General features: G+C 48.7%; 6 protein-coding genes and 1 non-coding gene across 7 annotated transcripts; 5 read left to right on the top strand and 2 right to left on the bottom strand.

Moving 5' to 3' along the window:
* The first annotated feature begins 821 nt into the window (after positions 1-821).
* LOC120949167 (mediator of RNA polymerase II transcription subunit 9) lies at positions 822-1,687 on the top strand. The gene is made up of 4 exons (XM_040366247.2): positions 822-949; positions 1,017-1,077; positions 1,367-1,430; positions 1,523-1,687. The coding sequence occupies exons 1-4, from the start codon at positions 907-909 to the stop codon at positions 1,685-1,687; spliced, it is 333 nt and encodes a 110-aa protein (XP_040222181.2). The 5' UTR covers positions 822-906.
* Positions 1,688-1,721: 34 nt separating this feature from the next.
* LOC120949168 (protein NCBP2AS2 homolog) lies at positions 1,722-2,091 on the top strand. Its single transcript, XM_040366248.2, has one exon. The coding sequence runs from the start codon at positions 1,722-1,724 to the stop codon at positions 1,971-1,973; it is 252 nt and encodes an 83-aa protein (XP_040222182.1). The 3' UTR covers positions 1,974-2,091.
* On the bottom strand, positions 2,055-5,746 carry LOC120949166 (GTP-binding protein 1). Its single transcript, XM_040366246.2, has 4 exons — positions 4,873-5,746; positions 4,240-4,763; positions 3,767-4,150; positions 2,055-3,691 (listed from the first exon to the last, which is right to left on the bottom strand). The coding sequence occupies exons 1-4, from the start codon at positions 5,129-5,131 to the stop codon at positions 2,690-2,692; spliced, it is 2,169 nt and encodes a 722-aa protein (XP_040222180.2). The 5' UTR covers positions 5,132-5,746; the 3' UTR covers positions 2,055-2,689.
* A 1,205-nt stretch (positions 5,747-6,951) lies between these two features.
* Positions 6,952-7,897, top strand: LOC120952890 (josephin-like protein). Its single transcript, XM_040372450.2, has 5 exons — positions 6,952-7,107; positions 7,177-7,255; positions 7,324-7,416; positions 7,485-7,665; positions 7,736-7,897. The coding sequence occupies exons 1-5, from the start codon at positions 7,044-7,046 to the stop codon at positions 7,859-7,861; spliced, it is 543 nt and encodes a 180-aa protein (XP_040228384.2). The 5' UTR covers positions 6,952-7,043; the 3' UTR covers positions 7,862-7,897.
* A 692-nt stretch (positions 7,898-8,589) lies between these two features.
* Positions 8,590-11,205, top strand: LOC120950477 (zinc finger protein DPF3). Its single transcript, XM_040368542.2, has one exon. The coding sequence runs from the start codon at positions 8,648-8,650 to the stop codon at positions 10,232-10,234; it is 1,587 nt and encodes a 528-aa protein (XP_040224476.2). The 5' UTR covers positions 8,590-8,647; the 3' UTR covers positions 10,235-11,205.
* LOC120950478 (apolipoprotein D-like) lies at positions 10,727-16,995 on the bottom strand. The gene is made up of 5 exons (XM_040368543.2): positions 15,636-16,995; positions 13,765-13,913; positions 13,590-13,662; positions 11,690-11,819; positions 10,727-11,567 (listed from the first exon to the last, which is right to left on the bottom strand). Exons 1-5 carry the CDS (start codon positions 15,774-15,776, stop codon positions 11,428-11,430), a joined length of 633 nt encoding a protein of 210 aa, XP_040224477.1. The 5' UTR covers positions 15,777-16,995; the 3' UTR covers positions 10,727-11,427.
* Trnae-cuc (transfer RNA glutamic acid (anticodon CUC)) lies at positions 12,119-12,190 on the top strand. Its single transcript has one exon. It is a non-coding gene; the product is annotated as a tRNA-Glu (tRNA).
* Positions 16,996-18,223: the final 1,228 nt, after the last annotated feature.

The following is an 18,223-nucleotide window of genomic DNA, read 5'->3' as shown; positions in this document are numbered from 1 at the left end:
CTAGTTGCGCCCGGAATCGTCCGTAGTTACCTAAAGTCGTCCAGAGTCGTCCGGAGTCGTCCGGAGTCGCCCAGAGTCATTCGGAGTCGTTCGGAGTCGCCCAGAGTCGTTCGGAATTGTTCAGGTTATAAATGACGTCCAAACAAGTGGCAAGAGAGTTCCACCCAGAATCGGAGTCGTCCAGAGTCACCCAGAGTTATCCAGAGTCGTCCGAAGTCACCCGGAGTCGTTCGGAGTCGTAGGGAGTCGTTTGGAATCAGTTGGAGTCGGAGTCGTCCCAAGTCGGACACAACGAAATGAAATGCCAGTCACAAGCGCATTGCACCGAACGGCTCCTGTTGACTCCGACCGACTATCCTTTACCCATCACTGTTACACACGGTGCATATAAGGTTTGAACTCATAACGTGCATATTATCAATCATTGACGTTGGACTTGACAAGAGTACCACGGAACCGACAAAAACGACTTTCCAAGAACGACATGGGTGACTCGCTGCCATCATGGTGAAAAACATAGAGTTGATTTTTTTAGATCGTGTCACCAGACACAAATCCAATCCACCTTCAAGTGATGAAATTTTATTCTTTATTTATTTAACATAAATATAACGACATGAAATGTATTTTTCAAAATTCGACGATAAAATAAGATGTGTTTGACACCTTTGCCCTAGTCTTGAATAACGGCTGTTTCAAAAACGATGTTTTGAGTAAACACGTGAACCGATTGTTCTCTTTCTAACTTTCTTCTTTCTCACCCACCCTCTGACTATGGGCAACAGATACGGCCATAATGCACTGTGGGATTTGGCTTCTTCCAAAATCATAAAGAAAAATCACAATTACAGATGAACTGAAGTGCTGTCAATAAAAGTCAAAACATTTCGTGGGCAAACAGGAACGATGGACGCCCTCGAAACAAAACCACAAATCTGCAACATTCCAGGTTAGAAATGTGACCGCAACATGGCATAAATAGCAAAAAATTAATCGCCAACTATTCGCACTTTCAGAAACCAAAATTCAGCCCGTAGAAATCGAGATACTGCCCGTGGTGTACGACATTATCCGAAGGTAAATATGATTTGTGTCTACAGTATCAGCACAGTTTCTGCACTACTCCGTGCCGGTGAACATTGCAAAGTGAATTCCGTCAGAGGCCCCCTACCAGCACCGTACAATCGATACTGAGATCGGGCACACGGGCCACACGTTTTGCACCACGTTGCACCTCCTTGTTCCCCGCAAAATTGCTACCGGTTCGCAAAAACCAACAAAAAAACATAAACAATTATGTAAAAAACCGAAATTTCACAACCCTTATCAATGATTTGTTTGCAATCGTTCTCTGCTCTCCGTTTAGTGTTGAGAAGGATCCGATAGATAACACCGCGAAACAAAAGGAAAGTGCCGAGTGCAGCCATAAGGTACGTCGTCATGCGAACAGGAATTGCACAAAGACACAAAGGACTTACCGTGACTTACCCCCCATCGGTCGTTACCAATGTTCTTGTTCTAGGTCACTGAGCTTCAAAAAACACTCGACGCAGCCCGATCAACCATCCGCAAGCTGCACGGGATCGAGTACAGCAAGGAGGAGCAGCTGCGACGGCTCGAAAGTTTGCGCAAACAGCTCGCCCTGAAGCAGCAGCTGATCAAGAAGTACAAGAACGTCCAGTTCTAGAAGCCCGTACCCGCCGCCCCGAACCGCTCTCGCGATGGTGCTGCAACTGATTCTGCGATACCTGGCCAACAACGAGCAGCTGATCCAGCGGTTGGCCGACTCGTACCCGCTGCGCAGGGCCGCCCAGATGGTGCTGAGCGCGTACTATCGCAGTCGCTCCATTGCCGAGCAGCAGAAGCTGATCGGAATGTCGCCGGAGCGGTTGCAGCAGGCGTTGCGCAGCTTCAAGTCGAACGTGCAGAAGGAGATCGAAAATGCGAAGAATGATTTGGGCAAGAAAAAGTGAAGTGAGCGCGCGTTCCAGCGCGGATGCGCATACTAGAGACAAGCGAAGATAAAGGGTGTGGGTGTGTAAACTGTGCCGTGCTTCAATGTAATTAAAATTTATTTTTATTTGTCGAAAATGTGTCGCCTCGTGTTGTGAATTGCAGTTGCGAAACGAAAATAACATTCTGAAATTTGCAACAATTCATCATTTCGCTTCGGGAAGGGTCAATTTCCTTCGTTTTTAGCTCACTGTTATCGTACGTAGTGCATGCTGTTGCTCTGCGTCAATACGCATAATCCCCTAGCACTAATTCCAATTCAAAACCGATCTCTTCCGTTGCATGAAAATGTCAATATAGTAAATAAGAAATTGTTGATCGTACGGGAACAACATTACATACTTGATTCGATAGTGCGTGCGTGTTTTTGTCGACGTACATTCGCAGAGGTGCATATTAAGAATAAAATTGCAAATTTCCATTTGCCAGAGGCTATGGCCATCGCGTCTCGCAAGAAAAAAAAAAAACGACGAGCTCGACGATGTCAAAACAGGTGGTAAGAGAGTTGTACCCGGGGGAGCTCCTTGATAGGGTGGTTTTCAACCAAAACCGGTGTGCACCGGTCGCTGATGTGCGAGCAGGCCCGCAAAAAAAAGTAATTCATACTTCACTTTACTGCTGCTCCCGCACTCGTCAGTCAGTGCACACAGTCCAACAACAAAATCTAAACGCTTATCTAGTTGGAAGCAATGGATAGTTTGCTCATGTCAACGGCGACGGCGGCCCCACCGGACGCGGCCGACGATGATGCTCCAGGGGCAGCCACCGAAGCAACCGATTGTTGTGAGACTGTCCCTGAACTACCGGCCGATAACACCTTACCGCTTGCGGGCGGTAAACTCGGCCCTGCTCCGGTGGCCCCCGCCATATTGTTGCGCTTCTTACCACCGCCCGCTGGCCGGTGGTTGCGCTTATCCGTCCCAATGTCCAGCACGGGCGTTGACTCGCTGGTCGGCGAACTGTTGGCCGTGCCATTGTCCATGCCTCCCGCAGCAGCAGTAGCAACAGCCGCATCCCCGTCCACCGTTGCACTGGATCCCTTGGATAGTGGCATGTTAGCGGAACAGGTCATCCCAGACCCGGTCTGCATTCCGCCCACCATCGCACCACGGTTCGATTGCATTTTATTCGGCTTGGAGCGCTGCTGGATGCTCCCAGGCGTGTACAGCGGCTGAATCACGTTCCCGACCGCTTTCGTGCGCCCCTCGCGGAACACCATGCGCTGGCCCGGCTTCATGTACTCGGGATTCTTGATGAAGCGGAACCGCACCACGGCCTTGTCGCCGGTGCGCAGGCATTCCTTGGACATTTGCAAGATCTGCGCCGTCTGCCGGATGCTGCCACAGTGTACCATCGCCGACCAGCGCCCGTACTTGCTCGAGATCGTCGTCGGATGGTGCAGCACCAGTATCTCGCAGTCAAACTCCCAGCAGGCCTGCGGGTTCAGCGCCTGGCTGACCATCACCATGCCCTTGCGTATCTGGGAGCGCTTGATTTTCTTCAGCGCAAAGCTGGCCGTCTGCCCGCTGCGCACCTCGCGCACCACCATGCGCTTGCGGTGGATGCTTTTGATTGTGATCGGCTGAAAGTCTCCCAACGGGTCCGGCCCGAGCAGCAGCGTATCGTTTAGCCGCACTATCCCCTGAAGCGTGATCCCGGACACGACGGTTCCAACGCCCTGTTAAGGGAAGAGCAGGAAATGCTGTTCAACCATCCATCTCCTCCACACCGCAAACCTTCCCAACCGACTTACCGGTACAGCATATGTATCGTCAATCTGGAACTCGGTCGGCAGGGCATCGTTGCCCGTGGTGCGCACGTTCAGCAGGTTGAGGAACATTTTCAGCAGGTCCAGGTTCTCGCCCGTCACGTTCGACACTTGAAAGATGGGACATAACCGCTCCGACACGAAGTTGGTGGCGCTCAGCACGACGTCATCGCTCGTTTTCACCATCACCGGCACCTTGCGGCAGCCCTGCGATTTCAATATTTTGTACAGCAGCTTCAAATTCTCCTGCAGAATGTTCGGCGGGCACATGTCGATCTTGGTGACGACGACGAATACCGGCACGGACAGTGCTAACGCCAGCCCCAGATGTTCTTTCGTCATTCCCACGATACCGGAGTTCGCTCCAATCTGCAGAAACAGAAAAAAAGAAACATAAGGGCAGTGTTTGTAAAATTCACGAGATAAACTAAACTGCAGGCAATCCACATGGTACATACCATCAGCATGCCGAAATCCGGCGCATGGCCCGTCATGCCGAACACGGTCGTCTTCAAGTACCGCTCATGGCCTGCCAAATCAATGAACGTGATGACTTTGGCCGACTTTTCGCATATCTTCACCCAGTCGAGGGTGCCATGGTCCGGTTTGTTCACCACATTGCCCACACTGTCAAACCCAAGGATGTCATTTCCCACCGAGCTGGTGCGGCCACTTTCAATCTCGTGCTTGTGGCGAAAGAGCCGCTGTCTCGCGAACCCCCGGCCATTGTCCAACTCGCCGTGGGTCAGCACGCCCAGCAGGGTGGACTTTCCGGCGTCCACATTGCCCACGACGGCGACCCGCACCTCGGTGAAATCGTCCTCCTCTACCTTCCGCCGGATGAGGTACTGCCCGGTATTGCCCTGCTCCGCCTTTCGGGTGCGCAGCGGAACACAGTCCGCGCCAAGCATAGCTGCCAGGGATTCCAGCGTTGCCACGGACGCAGCATAATCATCCGGCACGAGACCATTTTCGCTTCCATCTGTGGAGGAGATAGGAACATGATACACACCACGTTGAATCGTGTATGCTTTGTCACATATGTGTGGGGGTGTGTGTGGGTGTTTGTGTAGATATTTGCGTCTGCTTACCTTCCCCAATGCCAATCTCGTACACCGTCTCACCACGGCTGGCGGAAATACGTTCTTCTAATCGTTTCATCAGCAGATCAAACTGCTCCTCCGTCGGCCCCACCAGAACCGTCTTCTCGCGAATACTAGAGTAATCGACGAACTTCCGGTCGCCCGTGCTGGTACCGTTGGATGATGAAATCCCGTCCGGAAGTTTGCTGCTGTTCGCACCCGAACCGAGCGCGCCCACTGGCGCTTGTTTTGTTGCGCTTGGTTTCATTTTGTTTTAGCGTTTTTGTTTTCGTAATCGATTCGCGCGCGCGTCATAAATGTTCATAACCGTACGGTTGCACCTTTATCCATTCCTCTCCCACACAACCAGAGTGAATGGGGAAGGGGGGGGGGGGGGGTAGCTTATCTGCGGAAGCCTCGGGATGAGCAGAAAAATATCTCTTCGAAAGATATTGCACAATTGGTGTACGGTAGCGTCCGATAGGAAGTGCAACGGCAGCTAGGGTGACCTGGTAAAGCGCGCTGCTTCGTCGTACGATACAACAATCTTCGCTTTTCTTGGTTCGATGTGGCAAGTGTACACCTTGCAGCAGCAGAGTGGTTGGAGCGAAAGGGAAACAATCAACGAAACTGTTTTGTTTTGCTTATAGCTCCGTCACATATTCACTTTTCTATAAATGGAGCTGCGGTCGGTTATGAGGTACGATGGGCTGCGAAATATTGCTATCACAAGAGCGCGCCAATTGTGGAACAACAAAGATGGCAACGAATTCGTCCCCTTTTAGCCACTTTCTTCTCTAAACCTGTTGAAAAAGTGGAATTTGGCAATGTTTGCAATCGTCGTCGTTTCCACAAAAATTGATGATGACTACGCACTGTGGGTGAATCGTTCGGCCATGGCAACTGTCACTAGAATGACGTACGGCTCGAACAATGATGCTGTGTGACAGCAGTTTGAAAAGATCGTTTAAAATCATCGAAAAACGAAAAGGTATTCCGATATATGTCATACTCAATATACGCAAAGATGGACAGTTTCTAAGCTTTGAGCAAATTGCTCCATAGCTTCATTGGTTTGTTTTGAGGCGAAAGAACTCCGTTGGAGCCAAAGCCTCTATAAACTATTCCAACAACATTCTTTGTTTTGCTCGAAGGCGTATTACAACTCATTATTATATTCATGTCCTTTTCTTACAATGTATTTGGACAAGTTTCATCTAATCATGACCTATATACCCAAGTGCCACAAATCCACTAAACGACCACTAAACGGCTTCTAAACGACTCAAGTTTTCTACCTAAACGGAATATAGAAAGACTTCGTTTAGCAGACGGCAAACGACTCATGCATTCTAAAAATAGCCAAAAAGCTGGTGGCGCCATCTGTTGGTGGGATACCCCAACCAGTTGAGCTTCATCGTTTGGAGGAGAGCTTTCTCATTTCCTCTGTACTGTTGTATGGGTTTCGCATTGAAGTTATGCATCGCTAGAACTAGAACGGCGATACGATTGTTTAAATACTAAACTCCAATGGAAACCACCAGCACTGAAGCAAGTGAGATTTGAGTAATGGTCGTTGGTGTTAATACCCACGTATCTGACCACACGACCATTCATATAGATTTTTGCTCGGAAAGTTAGAAGGCTATATAGGTCATGATAAGATGAAACTTGTCGAAACACATTGCAAGAAAAGGATAGCAATATAATGATGAGTTGTAATACGCCATCTATTGATCAAACCAATGAAGCTGTGGAGCTTTCATTTTTTTCTATGGATATTCAATTCAGCTTAATCTGTGGCGCTTGGGTTGGGTTATAATCTGACAAACTCATTGCATTAAAGAAAGTTGCAGTATAATTTATACGCAATTATTTGATTTTATAGAGATTTGCTATACATTTTTATCGTTTAAACTGTAGACCATTTAATCAAATTTGGAATCATTGATTGAAATAAAAGAAATAAATAATAGCTAAAATCCTTTTGTACAACACATATGTCCGCCCTGTTGTGTTTCTTGACCTTAGTGCGATGTTTTCTAATGACGATTTATCGATGTTTTATTTGACAGCGGCCTGATGTTGACAACAATGTTTTCCTAGAAACAAAACACAACATTCTCAAAAACATATTCTACATCAATTTACACCATAGCATAAGAATATCAACTCGTAGCATGTACCACGAGAAGCAACAACGAGAGTTGTGCGCGTTGCATGCGCTGAACAACCTGTTTCAAGGTATGGAAAAATAAGGAAGGAAGATTGTTTAGCATTGAGTTAACAAATGCTTTTATAATGCCCTCACAGACAAATCGTCCTTCACCAAATCACAGCTCGATCAAATCTGCCAAAATCTCTCTCCAAATGAGTACATCAATCCGCACAGGTGTGTCGTGGTCGCGAGCCGGTGCTATGGGAAGGTCGCTTACTAAATACGCTCTTTTTTACATCCAGATCCATCCTGGGACTCGGAAACTACGATGTGAATGTTATCATTGCTGCATTACACATGAAAGATTGTGAAGCGATTTGGTTCGACAAGCGAAAGTATATACCGTACACGGCTTTGAGCTTGGATTGTTACACTAGCTTAAACACCCATCTCCCTTTTCCAGGGATCCATCGCGAATCGATACATCGAAAATAATCGGGTTCATACTGAACGTTCCAAGCAACTACAAGGTGGGGTTTGTGCGTCTGCCCATTCAACGCCGACACTGGATAGCCATTCGACAAATTAACAAAGAGTACTGGAACCTAGACTCCAAGCTGGATGCTCCACAATGCCTAGGAGATGTAAGTGTTGTACATGCCTCGATGATTACCTTGTGGATTAATGTATTGCGGCTAATTTTGTAAATCACAGGAGTCGAACATGCTACAGTACCTACGAGAGCAACTGCAAAGCAATGACAAAGAGCTTTTCGTCGTGTGCACATGCGAGGTGGACAAAACGCAACAATGGTTACTACCGGACAACGAACAGCGGTGAAGGAAATACGGGAAATAGATTTGTACATGGTTAAAACGCCTTGCTTAATCTGATTGCATCCGTTTAGCTCCTAACAGTGATGTTTGTCGTGTAAAGTATTTAAAGAGGCCAGTGTAAGCTGGTTATAACTTATCTACTATTAAAATGTTTTTGGTTGGGAAGGATTTCCCAGCCCGATTGTTGATTGTCGATATTAAGTCGATCATCAGAGCGTTCAATATGGATTCTTATTTAATTTAGTTTTCTAAACACAACATGCTTTAACAATTCAACTCTCTTTCAACCGCTCGAGAGTTTGAACCTCCGCCTGAGTTGGATTTGATGTCGGTATTTGATTTTCTTGCTTTCAAGATCGAGATCTTTGTAGTCAACCTTTGTGATTTTTTTTTGCAAAAATTCGAATAAAGAGAAAAAAAACTGTAATCCGCAACACGAAATTTAAATTAACACCAATAACCTTGGCTATGATAAAATTATGTATTCACCCTGGTATAAACAATCCCGGATAATGCGGAGCGACGTACACGAAACACTGGGATGTTCTGAATTTAAAATTTTATTTTCCTCAATCATTATTATTTATTGTTTCAGCTTTTGTGAAAATATAATTGATTACACAATCAACTGTTTAAAATACATATTTGCTTGTTTAGGAGAAATAGTTTCGATTTTACATTAAATAGGTTTTTTTAAACAAACCACTTTATATTTTTGAAATTGTCATTTCAGCTCTGTCAAGCGCCTCTAGTCCTATCGACCGCACGTTGTCCGGCAGACGCACGCACAATGGCGTCCTCCGATCTGATAGTGAACGTAAATAATCTGGAGAAAATAGAGAATTTCCTCAATGATTCCACGTACAAGGAGATCATCGAGAACAGTGAAACGTTCAACACGCGGCTCTGCCTGGAGCGGAGGCTCCGGATGCCGTTCCTCGACCCGCAGACGGGCGTCGCACAGAACCACTGCGCGTTGTTTATGCACAGCCGCCACCGCATCCCCGGGCTGAAGAATGGCCAGGTGTACAGCTACCCGTCGGCGCGCTGGCGCAAGTCCCGCCGGCAGTACTTGCTGCAGAAACCGCACCCACCGTTCCCGGCGTACACGCATCGCCCGTTCGGGCATCTGCAGCCGGCCCCGCCAGCCTCCATCCTGCCCGGCAGCGGCATCGGCGGGGATCGCGGAGGTGTGGGCGGCGGTGGTGGTGGCGGTGGCAGCACGTACGACTCGGAAAACTCCAACCTGGACCAGTCGAGCGCGGTCGATGCGTCCGAGCTGAAGGAGCACGAGTCGGAGAAGGGTTCGGGCAAGGATTGGTACTACGATGAGATGGAGATGCACGACATGGAGTCGTTCGAGGATCACGACCTACCGGACTCGGACTGCGACTACGAGGAGAGCTTCAGCCAGCGCAAGAAAAAGAGCAAGGGTGCCCGGAGCGGGGGAGGCGGCGGCGGCGGCGGTTCCGGCGGCGGGCGCAGCAAGTCGGGCGGCTCGTCGCTGTCCGACGCGAACAATCGTCGCGGCGGCAGGGGGGGCGGACGAGGCCGAGGACGCAAATCGCAAGGTATTGGGGGCGAGCTGGGTCCTAGCTTCAAGGATATGGTGGAAACACCGAAAAAGAACCGTGTTCAAACACTACCGAACCTCACACCCCAATCGAACAGCTCATCCCCACTGACCCTACCCGGAGGCGGCGGAGCAGGAGGTGGATCGGAGGAACTCCCGCTGGTGCCGGAACTGGTGCCGGAGGTGAAGGTCGAGGGGAGCGGCGATCCCACGGACGGATCCGGAGCACCGAAGCTGCCCAATAGCCGTCCCGGGGTGGGCCCCAATCATGCGGCCGGTGGTCTCGCGGCCAACAGCGGCCCGGGCGGCCCGATAGCCGCCCTAGCCGGGGCCACTGCATCGATCGGCGGAGTCCCGGCACCGGCGACTGTTGTTGCGCCCGGTGTCGGACCGGGCGGTCCCGGCGCTGGACCCGGCGCCGCTGGTGGTGGAGGTGCGGTCGAGAAGAGCCGAGCCGTGCCGTCGCCGTACTGCGACTTCTGTCTGGGCGATGCGCGCGAGAACAAGAAAACGTTCGAGCCGGAGGAGCTGGTGTCCTGCTCGGACTGTGGCCGGTCGGGCCATCCGTCCTGCCTGCAATTCACGGCGAACATGATCATCTCGGTGCGCAAGTACCGGTGGCAGTGCATCGAGTGCAAGTACTGCACCATCTGCGGCACGTCCGACAACGACGATCAGCTGCTGTTCTGCGACGACTGCGATCGTGGCTACCACATGTACTGTCTGTCGCCGCCGCTCGTCTCGCCGCCCGAGGGCTCCTGGAGCTGCAAGCTGTGCAAGGAAGAGTTCCACAAGCCCAAGTAAGCGCGACCGCATGCTTCGTTTCTTGCAGCACGGAACGAGAACGAGAGGGTGCAACTGTGGCGCACTCCTCACCTGCATCGACCACCAGCAGCGTGGCCCAGAAGCGGCAGCGTGCCTCTCTGTCAGTAGCGGCGAGGTATTAAGTAAACACTAGCGACAAAGCGAAAAAACACCCGACAATTTAGTATTAGGTGCGAAGACACACACAAGCAATTGTATTATGACTTCGAAACCGCGACACCGGTCAACCGGATCGGACTCATCGATATTAACTCTCTCTTTGCTATAGATAACTTTTGCTCAGTCTCGGATACGGAATGGTGGCAACGCCATTGAACGTAAATGTGCAATTTTTTTGTACTCCCTCATCTTGTCTAGCAAGACAAACCCCAACTTCCCTCTGTGCCGATGTGTATTTTGTATGTAACTTTTGATCTGTTTGTGTGTTGTTTGTTCTCCGTTTTTTTTTTTGTAATAGTCCATGCGAACCCGTACATGCATTTCTGCTAATTTTATTTTATCTATCGATTAAGAACAGTACTTAAGCTTAGCGTAAATGAATAGCAGCCCCACGATGGGGACGGGGTCTAGCGCAGCGTCACATCGTCGTCACACCACCGCAAGCCATCGGGTTTGCTCTGTGCGCCAGCTCTGACGCTGTTTCTAGCCCGAATCAATCTCCTTTCCTTTCACACACAGACACTCTCTCTATCTGTACTATCCCTCTCTAGTTCAGGGTTAATTTTAACTTGTTTTAGAAAATGCCGTTTTATGCCTGTCCCTTACGATTGATGAACAGTAGTTGTGTGAAAGCTTTTAAAAACAAATAATCGCTACCTATAATCATGATAAAACACATTGCGCAATACCAACTACGGAAACACGACAAAATACTAATGTTGGATATATAAATCTTAAGCAGCTCTCGCGTACAATAATATCAACCCTTTTTTTAAGTGCGTTTTAATTTACACCATGCGTTTGTTTTATTATTTAGCTGAACAACAACAAAAAGAACATTCTGCATCCGAAAACTTATGGCGGCGCGCCTCGTCGGTGATCGCTACTTTCTCGATCTCTTTCGCTTCCCAAACTCTAATCTTCCGCTTTTACCGAAAGCTGGTTTGTTTGTAATATCACAGATCCTCAGTAATCATAAGTGTAGTTTTCTAGTCGTCCCGGGCCAATGCGATTTAGAGCGTGGAGGGGCAGTTTTTGTTCTTCGCAATGAACAAACGGTCCGGATCGAGGCTTAGCTGCTCAAGGGCGTTGTAGATCTTTTTCCTAATATCGGTCGAGTAGTCTCGATCACGTCCCAGCAGCCAGATTTGATCTGGCGTTAAGTAATTTGGGGTCATTACGAAAAGAAAAACAAGAATCGATACAAACAAGGAGGGATTAGGCTACGGTTTGTATTGGCTGTGGCCGTTACGGCTCACTTCTTCTTATACATACCAGCGTGAACCGCCACAAAGCTCGTGCACGACCAGAGAATGGCAAAGTTGTCGTAGTTGGTGTAGAGCACCTGGTAGCGGCCAGATCCTGGCAGTAGCCGCGCAATCGCCGTTGGAAGCCGTGACTGGAGCTGAAAGTGAAAGAGAGAAGCCCAACAATCGGTTATTGAGAAACGGTGCTCTGTGGCTTTGCGGAAAACCAGTTTATTTCGTATAAACAACACGTTGCACACGTTAACGCATTAAGCAAGAAAACAGACACAAGAAAACAAAAATGAGTGTAGGAAATAGCAATGAACAAAACAAAAGCAAATTATTTGGATTGAACGTTAAATAACTTATTCTACTCTCATTCATTATGGAAACACAACGTAGATGGTTTTGTTGTTGAAAATGAACAAACGGTAAACTAACGCTCCTCGATCAACAGTCCCATATTGTCTAGTGGTTAGGATATCCGGCTCTCACCCGGAAGGCCCGGGTTCGATTCCCGGTATGGGAAACTTTTTTTCTCACTATTTTTCAAAATGCACGCATGCATGTTTTATTCTATTTTGTGCTACTTACTCTATTTAGTGTGTGAAACATTGCTTTAATTAAAAAAAAAATAACTTGTTGTCGAGGCTAATTAGGCAATTAGTCGGACGAACAAATGGCTTCGTTAGCGTGTATGTATCCTTCAGATTTTTCTTGGATGGTTCTAATAAACAACCTTCAGCTAATTGTAACACTAATGGAATAATTCAATTGATGTAATGATGAAAACAAAAACCGTTAAAATGTGTTTAGTGGTATTTTTTGTGCGTTACCATTTTTTCGTATCGAATATATTGCATATAGAGGCATCCCAAGGATAATACTTTTTTTTAGAAAACCAGTGTTAACGCTAAAAATAGCTTGATTTATGTACGTAATTAGCGTAAATTTTCGACATCTATCATGCATCCAAATTGCAACTTTATCTTTAAAATATTCAGGTACTTGATTCAAAATTTCAAATAACGTCTATCATCACACACCAATGTTTCTATTAATACACCAAACAAATTCTATTGCGATCGTAAAAAATTCCCAAAACAAAATACGTTTCAAAATCAATGAATTTGTTTACCAAGGTGCAGCTAGTTTACATTCCCAATCTCTATCTAGCCAAGCTAACATGGCTATGGCAGTAAAAAGTGATTAAAAAGAATAAACAAAACGATCTTGACCTTCACAGGGAGACATAAACAAATAAAAAGGTCTGATAGTTAAAGTACTAACCCATAGGATATTTATATTCGATAGCCACCCAAGCTGTACCGATTTTCCAACAAAAAAGCGTGTTACGATTCAAAATGCAGGTTAAAGCATGACAGAAATTAGGCAGTCTGACAGTAAAAGGTGATTTATCACCTTTCATTGTAAGAGCTTGGTCAAGTCTCTCCAATCCAAAAATAAAACAACCAACCATCATTCATCAAAACCTCTGTTTCCCATAACTCTTTCCCCATTGTTGCGCTCAAGAACGGGCACAGCGCCCGGGGTAGAACGAATCCTCCCCATAAGTAGGTGAAACTTTAGCCCAATTTTCAACGGGTGGGCGGTCGGGGAGCGTTTCCATCAATGAAATTCCGCCGCCGTCGCCGTCTGGGTGGAAGGAGAAGTGATTGTTTTGATTTGGCTTGATTCTTTTCTGTGAAAATTTCCGAAACAAATGCCGCCAATTACACGGTACCGTTACACGTTCCATCGCTTTGCCCATATTCTCACCCACGGGAAAAGGTCCATTTCTCCCCCCTACCCCCTGGTGGTACCGTTACTACGTGCGGGGCAAGTGGGGTTGTTCTTTCTTTCGGCAGCTTTTCATCATCCCCCGCCGCACATTGTTTATTCTGTTGCCCGCGCTGTTCACACCCTACCTGGACGTTCATGATGGAGGACGTTTCACTCTCCGGCACGGCTTCCCCGATGCTGATCGATGGGTTGCCCGTCCTGCGAATGTATGGGGGAGAATGTGAGTGGTGGTGGATCTTAAGGGCCGCATCCCCCTTCCGCAGACTCCTTCAAAACCAGTTGCCCCACTTTCGCGCTTACCATTGATTGACGGATTTAATCGAAATCTCCAGCTGACTTCGGCCGGCTTCGTCCCGCAGCGTCGTGTTCTCAAAGGTCATCGTGGTACAGCCGGAGGCCAGCTCGGGCAGATAGAAGGAACGTTCCACCTCGTACCACTTGCCTAAAAACTGGAAGAGAAGGAAAGAGAAAAAAAACGACATCAGAAATAGGTGCCAATCGGTCGGTCGGCTTAGGGAGGTCCACCATGACTAGGTCAATTTCCACTTTCTCAGCGGTCATTTAGAATGACACGCGGGGATGATGGCACACACGTCGGCGGCGGTGGTTACGTGTGTGTCGGCATGGTTCGATGGGTTGGTGGCCGCTTTCGTTCGTGCATTGGAAGCATAAAATCGTACGCTGGAGTCTGCCTTACTGACTGACTGACTGACTGACTGAGTCGCGCGCACCTGTAGCAACCCCCGAATGCACACCACGACAGCGCGGACAAGTAGGCTACGGATTTTACGGATAATTACGTAAGTTTGGCACGTCAGTTGCCGCCGTTGGATTTGAAAGTTTTTGCGGGTTGCGTCCGGGTGGCAAGCGTGCGAGGCCACCAGGCAATCAACGACACACTCATACACACACACATTACTGTAGCCAGAGCTCTCCCGGTCAGTGTCGATGCAGTTCCACCGCTCACCCTCCCCCCAGCGGGCACTCCCGTATTCCCGTTCCACTCCAACTTTTATTTTCACCGATTTCACCTTCCTTCGCATTTGTTCGGCTGACGAATTTATTGCTTTCGTGCATTTATCGGCCGTTTAAATTTATCGACCCCGCAGGTGACGCTGACGGTTGACGATGTGCGCAAAGAAAAGCTGCATCCAAGCACCACTTACCTCATCCATCCTCATCACTCACCCCGCTGGGCGGAGGAGAAATGATGTAAAGAAAAAAAAAGGTAAATAAGCCCACAGGGTGTGGAAGCCCCGGGAGGAAAGTACGAGAAGAGCGCACTGAACGTGTTCAACGCTGGGTGAATCATTGGTCAACAACACACACACTTACTTTCCCACTCGCCACCATCACCATCGGACGGACGCCGTATGTTCCGTTTTGTTGTTGTAAGTTATGCTGTTGCCGGATCGTAGTAGGCGGCTTATTACCACACATCGGCCGCAGTATATGGAGCGTGTGTGCACCTAAAAGTCGAACACACGTTCGAAAAACGTTCGATCTACTTCCAAAACCGGGGGACACATCGAGCGACGAGCGAATGGGCACTGTCTTAAAAAAAACCAGCCTATCCATAGCGAGTGGTGGGTGGAAGCAATGATCGAAATCAACCGCACCACACTATCAACATCTTGGGGTGGGGGGAGGGGGGCAAAAACAAACAGCCCAAAGAGGGAAGGATATGATTTATGATTCCTTTCACTGGCAACGCGCAGCCATTTACATCTAACCTTAATATCGGTGCGGGTTGCGCGCACTCACCTGCGGGTTAGAAAGCTACACAGCTCCACCCACCCCCCCATACGCCCACCACAGGCCAGATCGGAAAGGTTTGTGAGGCTTTTGTGTGTGTGTACGCGGTCGTTAGCCAGTGTAACCCTGAACTCGTTGTTTTTTGCCCGCTTTTTGCCAAGCATGGAACATTTTTGCGCAAATGTTGCACTGTTGCTGCAGCCGATCCATTGTTCGCGTTCTAAGCGCAGTGCAACGTAATGCATGCCTTCTCTTCTGGTGGCGTGTTGCGGCAAATACGTGGTGTTTTCTCTTGCTTGCGTTTCCCTCCACTACTGCACCCCCTCTAAAAGCGCATGCCAACACGAGGCGAGGAAGAGTTCTAGAGCCAACAGGGTGGGTGAAGAGGATGAGGGATTCGGGCCGTTCGTTCTTACCTTTGTCATGTTAAACTTTGGCATTGAAGGGTAATTTGGGCACTTGCCGAAGCCGGACGCCAGCACCGGGCTCAGCCGGGCAAGCCAGAGGGCGACGACGACGCACCACACCACACGCAGCTCCATAAACTGATGATACATGGTTGTTTTTTTCCTCTCTCCAATACGTGCACGGTTGGGGTTGCGTTGAAGTAGTTTTCTGTCGACGGAAGCAGAACCGAGTTCACACACCTCTTCGCTCGATGGTACGCGTTCAATTTGCACCGAAACTGTCACACACACCCTACACCGCGATCCCGGAGCTGTACCGCGAAAGCACAAAGTCCAGCGAACGGTCCAGCGGTTCAAACGCTTCGATTGACGGTTCAAATCCAAAATAATACACAACTCGATTCGTGCGAACCCGCGCGTCCGTGTGGTAGGTCACCGATTGCTTTGATTGTGCTGTAGTGGGTGTGAGAGTGTGTTGGAGGCGTGTGCGCGCTCTGTTACTTTTCACTCTCGTTATCACTCGTTATCACTTATACGACACCACACTGATCTTGCTGATCTTGCTTGAAGGGCGCTTGAGTGTGTGTGTGGACGTGGACACACGTCGATCGATCAGCTCAAACCCGTCGAGATTGTGTGTATTATTAGTGGGAAAAACGGTAGGGAGAAGGGTGACACGCGGAATGGCTAATGGATGGTAATTGAGAAAATGAAGCTTTACAAAAACGCGAATCTCCTTCCCCGCGGTCCTGTACGGGGGTTTGATTTGGTTGGGCCAATGACTGCAGTGCTGCGGTATGGCAGCAGTCTCTCTCTCTCTCTCTCTGTGTATGTGTTCAAGGCTCTTTCCTCTTTGGCACTACACCGTGGAGCCTGTTTGTGATCAACCCTAGAGCGCCGCGCGGCACTACCTGGTTGACGGGTTTGCAGGAAAAAATGTGTGTGTAAGCTTTTTTTTTTTGTTTTTTCTTCTCTACAACGCACACAGTGTCAGGGACACGCACACGCCGTTTTTGGGGAACTATCGTAGTCGTTGTCGCCTTGCGTGAAGGTTGCAGTATCTATATTCGTCGGCTAGATGTTTACGGAACGCGCCAGCATCGGTCACGCACACGCCAGCGCGTAATCGCGTACCCGTCGCGTTAATTAATAGATCGATCGATCGATCGAGCGAGCAACCGACGGTGTGGAAAGCAACCGCGTCAGGGGAAGGGGAGCAATGGGTGAAGAGAACCGGGCCGCGAGAACTATGGCGAGAGACAACGCACGGGGCACACACAACCAATTCCGATTACAATCCGAACGCAACTGACTTTTCGAACGGCTGCGGACCCGCGGGCAGCCAGCCAGCCAGTCAGCCAGGGCCCCATGGCACAGATGCAGTCCGCGGGCGGGCGGGCGGACGGGCATGTGTTTGTGTTCCTACAGCCACGCACACTCCGCAGCTTGCTTGCACACACCATTCTTCGGTGTCCGGTTTTTGGTTCGGTCGGTTGCGCGGGGGGAGGGAAGGTTGCTGTGCTCGGCGCTCGGCGGGATGGTAGGGAGAGAGCGCGAACGATGAAAAACTCTCACTCCACACCCCCACCGCGTGCAGCAGCCATTTCCGTGGAGAATCGTCTCGATTGTCCCCACCCCTGTTGGGTTGTGGTGAAGGAGGACGTGTAAGGGGAGGATGAGGAGAAGGGGGAGGGTGTGTTGGGTAAGGGTGATGGGCTCTCGCGCATCACAGTTCCATTCGCTACGGAATTGCTGCGCGACGGCAAAGACGCGCGCGACGGTTACGCTGGTTTCGATGGGTCGCTGCTCACGATGGTGTTGGTGGTACCGTTTTGTTGTGTTTGCGTGTGAAGGGCGACTGGCGAAAGGTGCAGGTGGGATGGGGACAGGGCATCTGCCAAAGATGCAAGTTGCAAAAACATAATAACAATGCGCAACCACACAACACTCTCTCTCTCTCTCGCGCGCGGTTCATAACCGAACAGCTGCTTGCGGAGAAATGCTCTCTCGGTTTGACCGTCTGTTGGCGGGACAGGGTGACTCATTTAATGTGACACGTGATCTTACAGCAATCGACAATCACTTTACGCAAGCATACCGGCTTTGTAAAGACAGCAAGAAAAGGTATGAAGATATTTTTTATAAATAGAGGGACGTTAAAATCTAGGAGGAAAAGAAAAAGAAAGCCTTTTCAAAAAATGTTTTCTGTAGAACAGGAGTCTCCAAATTCCGACCGGTGGGCCGTATGCGGCTCTCGAAAGAGTCCATGGTGGCCTTGTAAAGGTTAAAATACATAGCTTATTGCATCAAAATTTTATTTTTGGATTTTAAAGACGAAAATCAAGCTTCAACAAAAAAAAACTTAGGAAGTTTGATGAGATTAGAGGTTAGAGATTAGGTTTGAGGGATCAAACCGAGAATTAAGCGGACATTCACTACCTAAAAGTAACGTTTAAATGTTTGAAAATCACTGCTTTAGAAGATGAATATAGAAAATAAGCGAAAGAACGATAAAGATCATAAAATATGCCGGGGGAATGTGTTTATTTTACTTTTTGGAAGCTTGAAGGTCAATTCAATCAACTAAATATTTTGAT

The sequence above is a fragment of the Anopheles coluzzii genome, chromosome 2 (genome assembly GCF_943734685.1).
Source record: "Anopheles coluzzii chromosome 2, AcolN3, whole genome shotgun sequence".
Taxonomy (NCBI): domain Eukaryota; kingdom Metazoa; phylum Arthropoda; class Insecta; order Diptera; family Culicidae; genus Anopheles; species Anopheles coluzzii.
Note: the sequence above shows the minus strand (reverse complement) of the source record. Positions and strands in the feature narration are given on the sequence as shown.

Excerpts from the sequence above, each read along its gene's own strand:
- LOC120949167 (XM_040366247.2), top strand. The coding sequence starts at position 907 with ATGGACGCCCTCGAAACAAAACCACAAATCTGCAACATTCCAG. Across the intron at positions 1,078-1,366 it reads GTGTACGACATTATCCGAAG|TGTTGAGAAGGATCCGATAG; the intron begins GTAAATATGATT and ends CTCTCCGTTTAG. Across the intron at positions 1,431-1,522 it reads GTGCCGAGTGCAGCCATAAG|GTCACTGAGCTTCAAAAAAC; the intron begins GTACGTCGTCAT and ends TTCTTGTTCTAG.
- LOC120949168 (XM_040366248.2), top strand. The coding sequence starts at position 1,722 with ATGGTGCTGCAACTGATTCTGCGATACCTGGCCAACAACGAGCAGCTG.
- LOC120949166 (XM_040366246.2), bottom strand. The coding sequence starts at position 5,131 with ATGAAACCAAGCGCAACAAAACAAGCGCCAGTGGGCGCGCTCGGTTCG. Across the intron at positions 4,764-4,872 it reads CGAGATTGGCATTGGGGAAG|ATGGAAGCGAAAATGGTCTC; the intron begins GTAAGCAGACGC and ends TCTCCTCCACAG. Across the intron at positions 4,151-4,239 it reads CGGATTTCGGCATGCTGATG|ATTGGAGCGAACTCCGGTAT; the intron begins GTATGTACCATG and ends CTGTTTCTGCAG.
- LOC120952890 (XM_040372450.2), top strand. The coding sequence starts at position 7,044 with ATGTACCACGAGAAGCAACAACGAGAGTTGTGCGCGTTGCATGCGCTG. Across the intron at positions 7,108-7,176 it reads GCTGAACAACCTGTTTCAAG|ACAAATCGTCCTTCACCAAA; the intron begins GTATGGAAAAAT and ends ATGCCCTCACAG. Across the intron at positions 7,256-7,323 it reads GAGTACATCAATCCGCACAG|ATCCATCCTGGGACTCGGAA; the intron begins GTGTGTCGTGGT and ends TTTTACATCCAG.
- LOC120950477 (XM_040368542.2), top strand. The coding sequence starts at position 8,648 with ATGGCGTCCTCCGATCTGATAGTGAACGTAAATAATCTGGAGAAAATA.
- LOC120950478 (XM_040368543.2), bottom strand. The coding sequence starts at position 15,776 with ATGTATCATCAGTTTATGGAGCTGCGTGTGGTGTGGTGCGTCGTCGTC. Across the intron at positions 13,663-13,764 it reads ATTAAATCCGTCAATCAATG|GACGGGCAACCCATCGATCA; the intron begins GTAAGCGCGAAA and ends ATACATTCGCAG. Across the intron at positions 11,568-11,689 it reads CTTTGTGGCGGTTCACGCTG|ATCAAATCTGGCTGCTGGGA; the intron begins GTATGTATAAGA and ends ACTTAACGCCAG.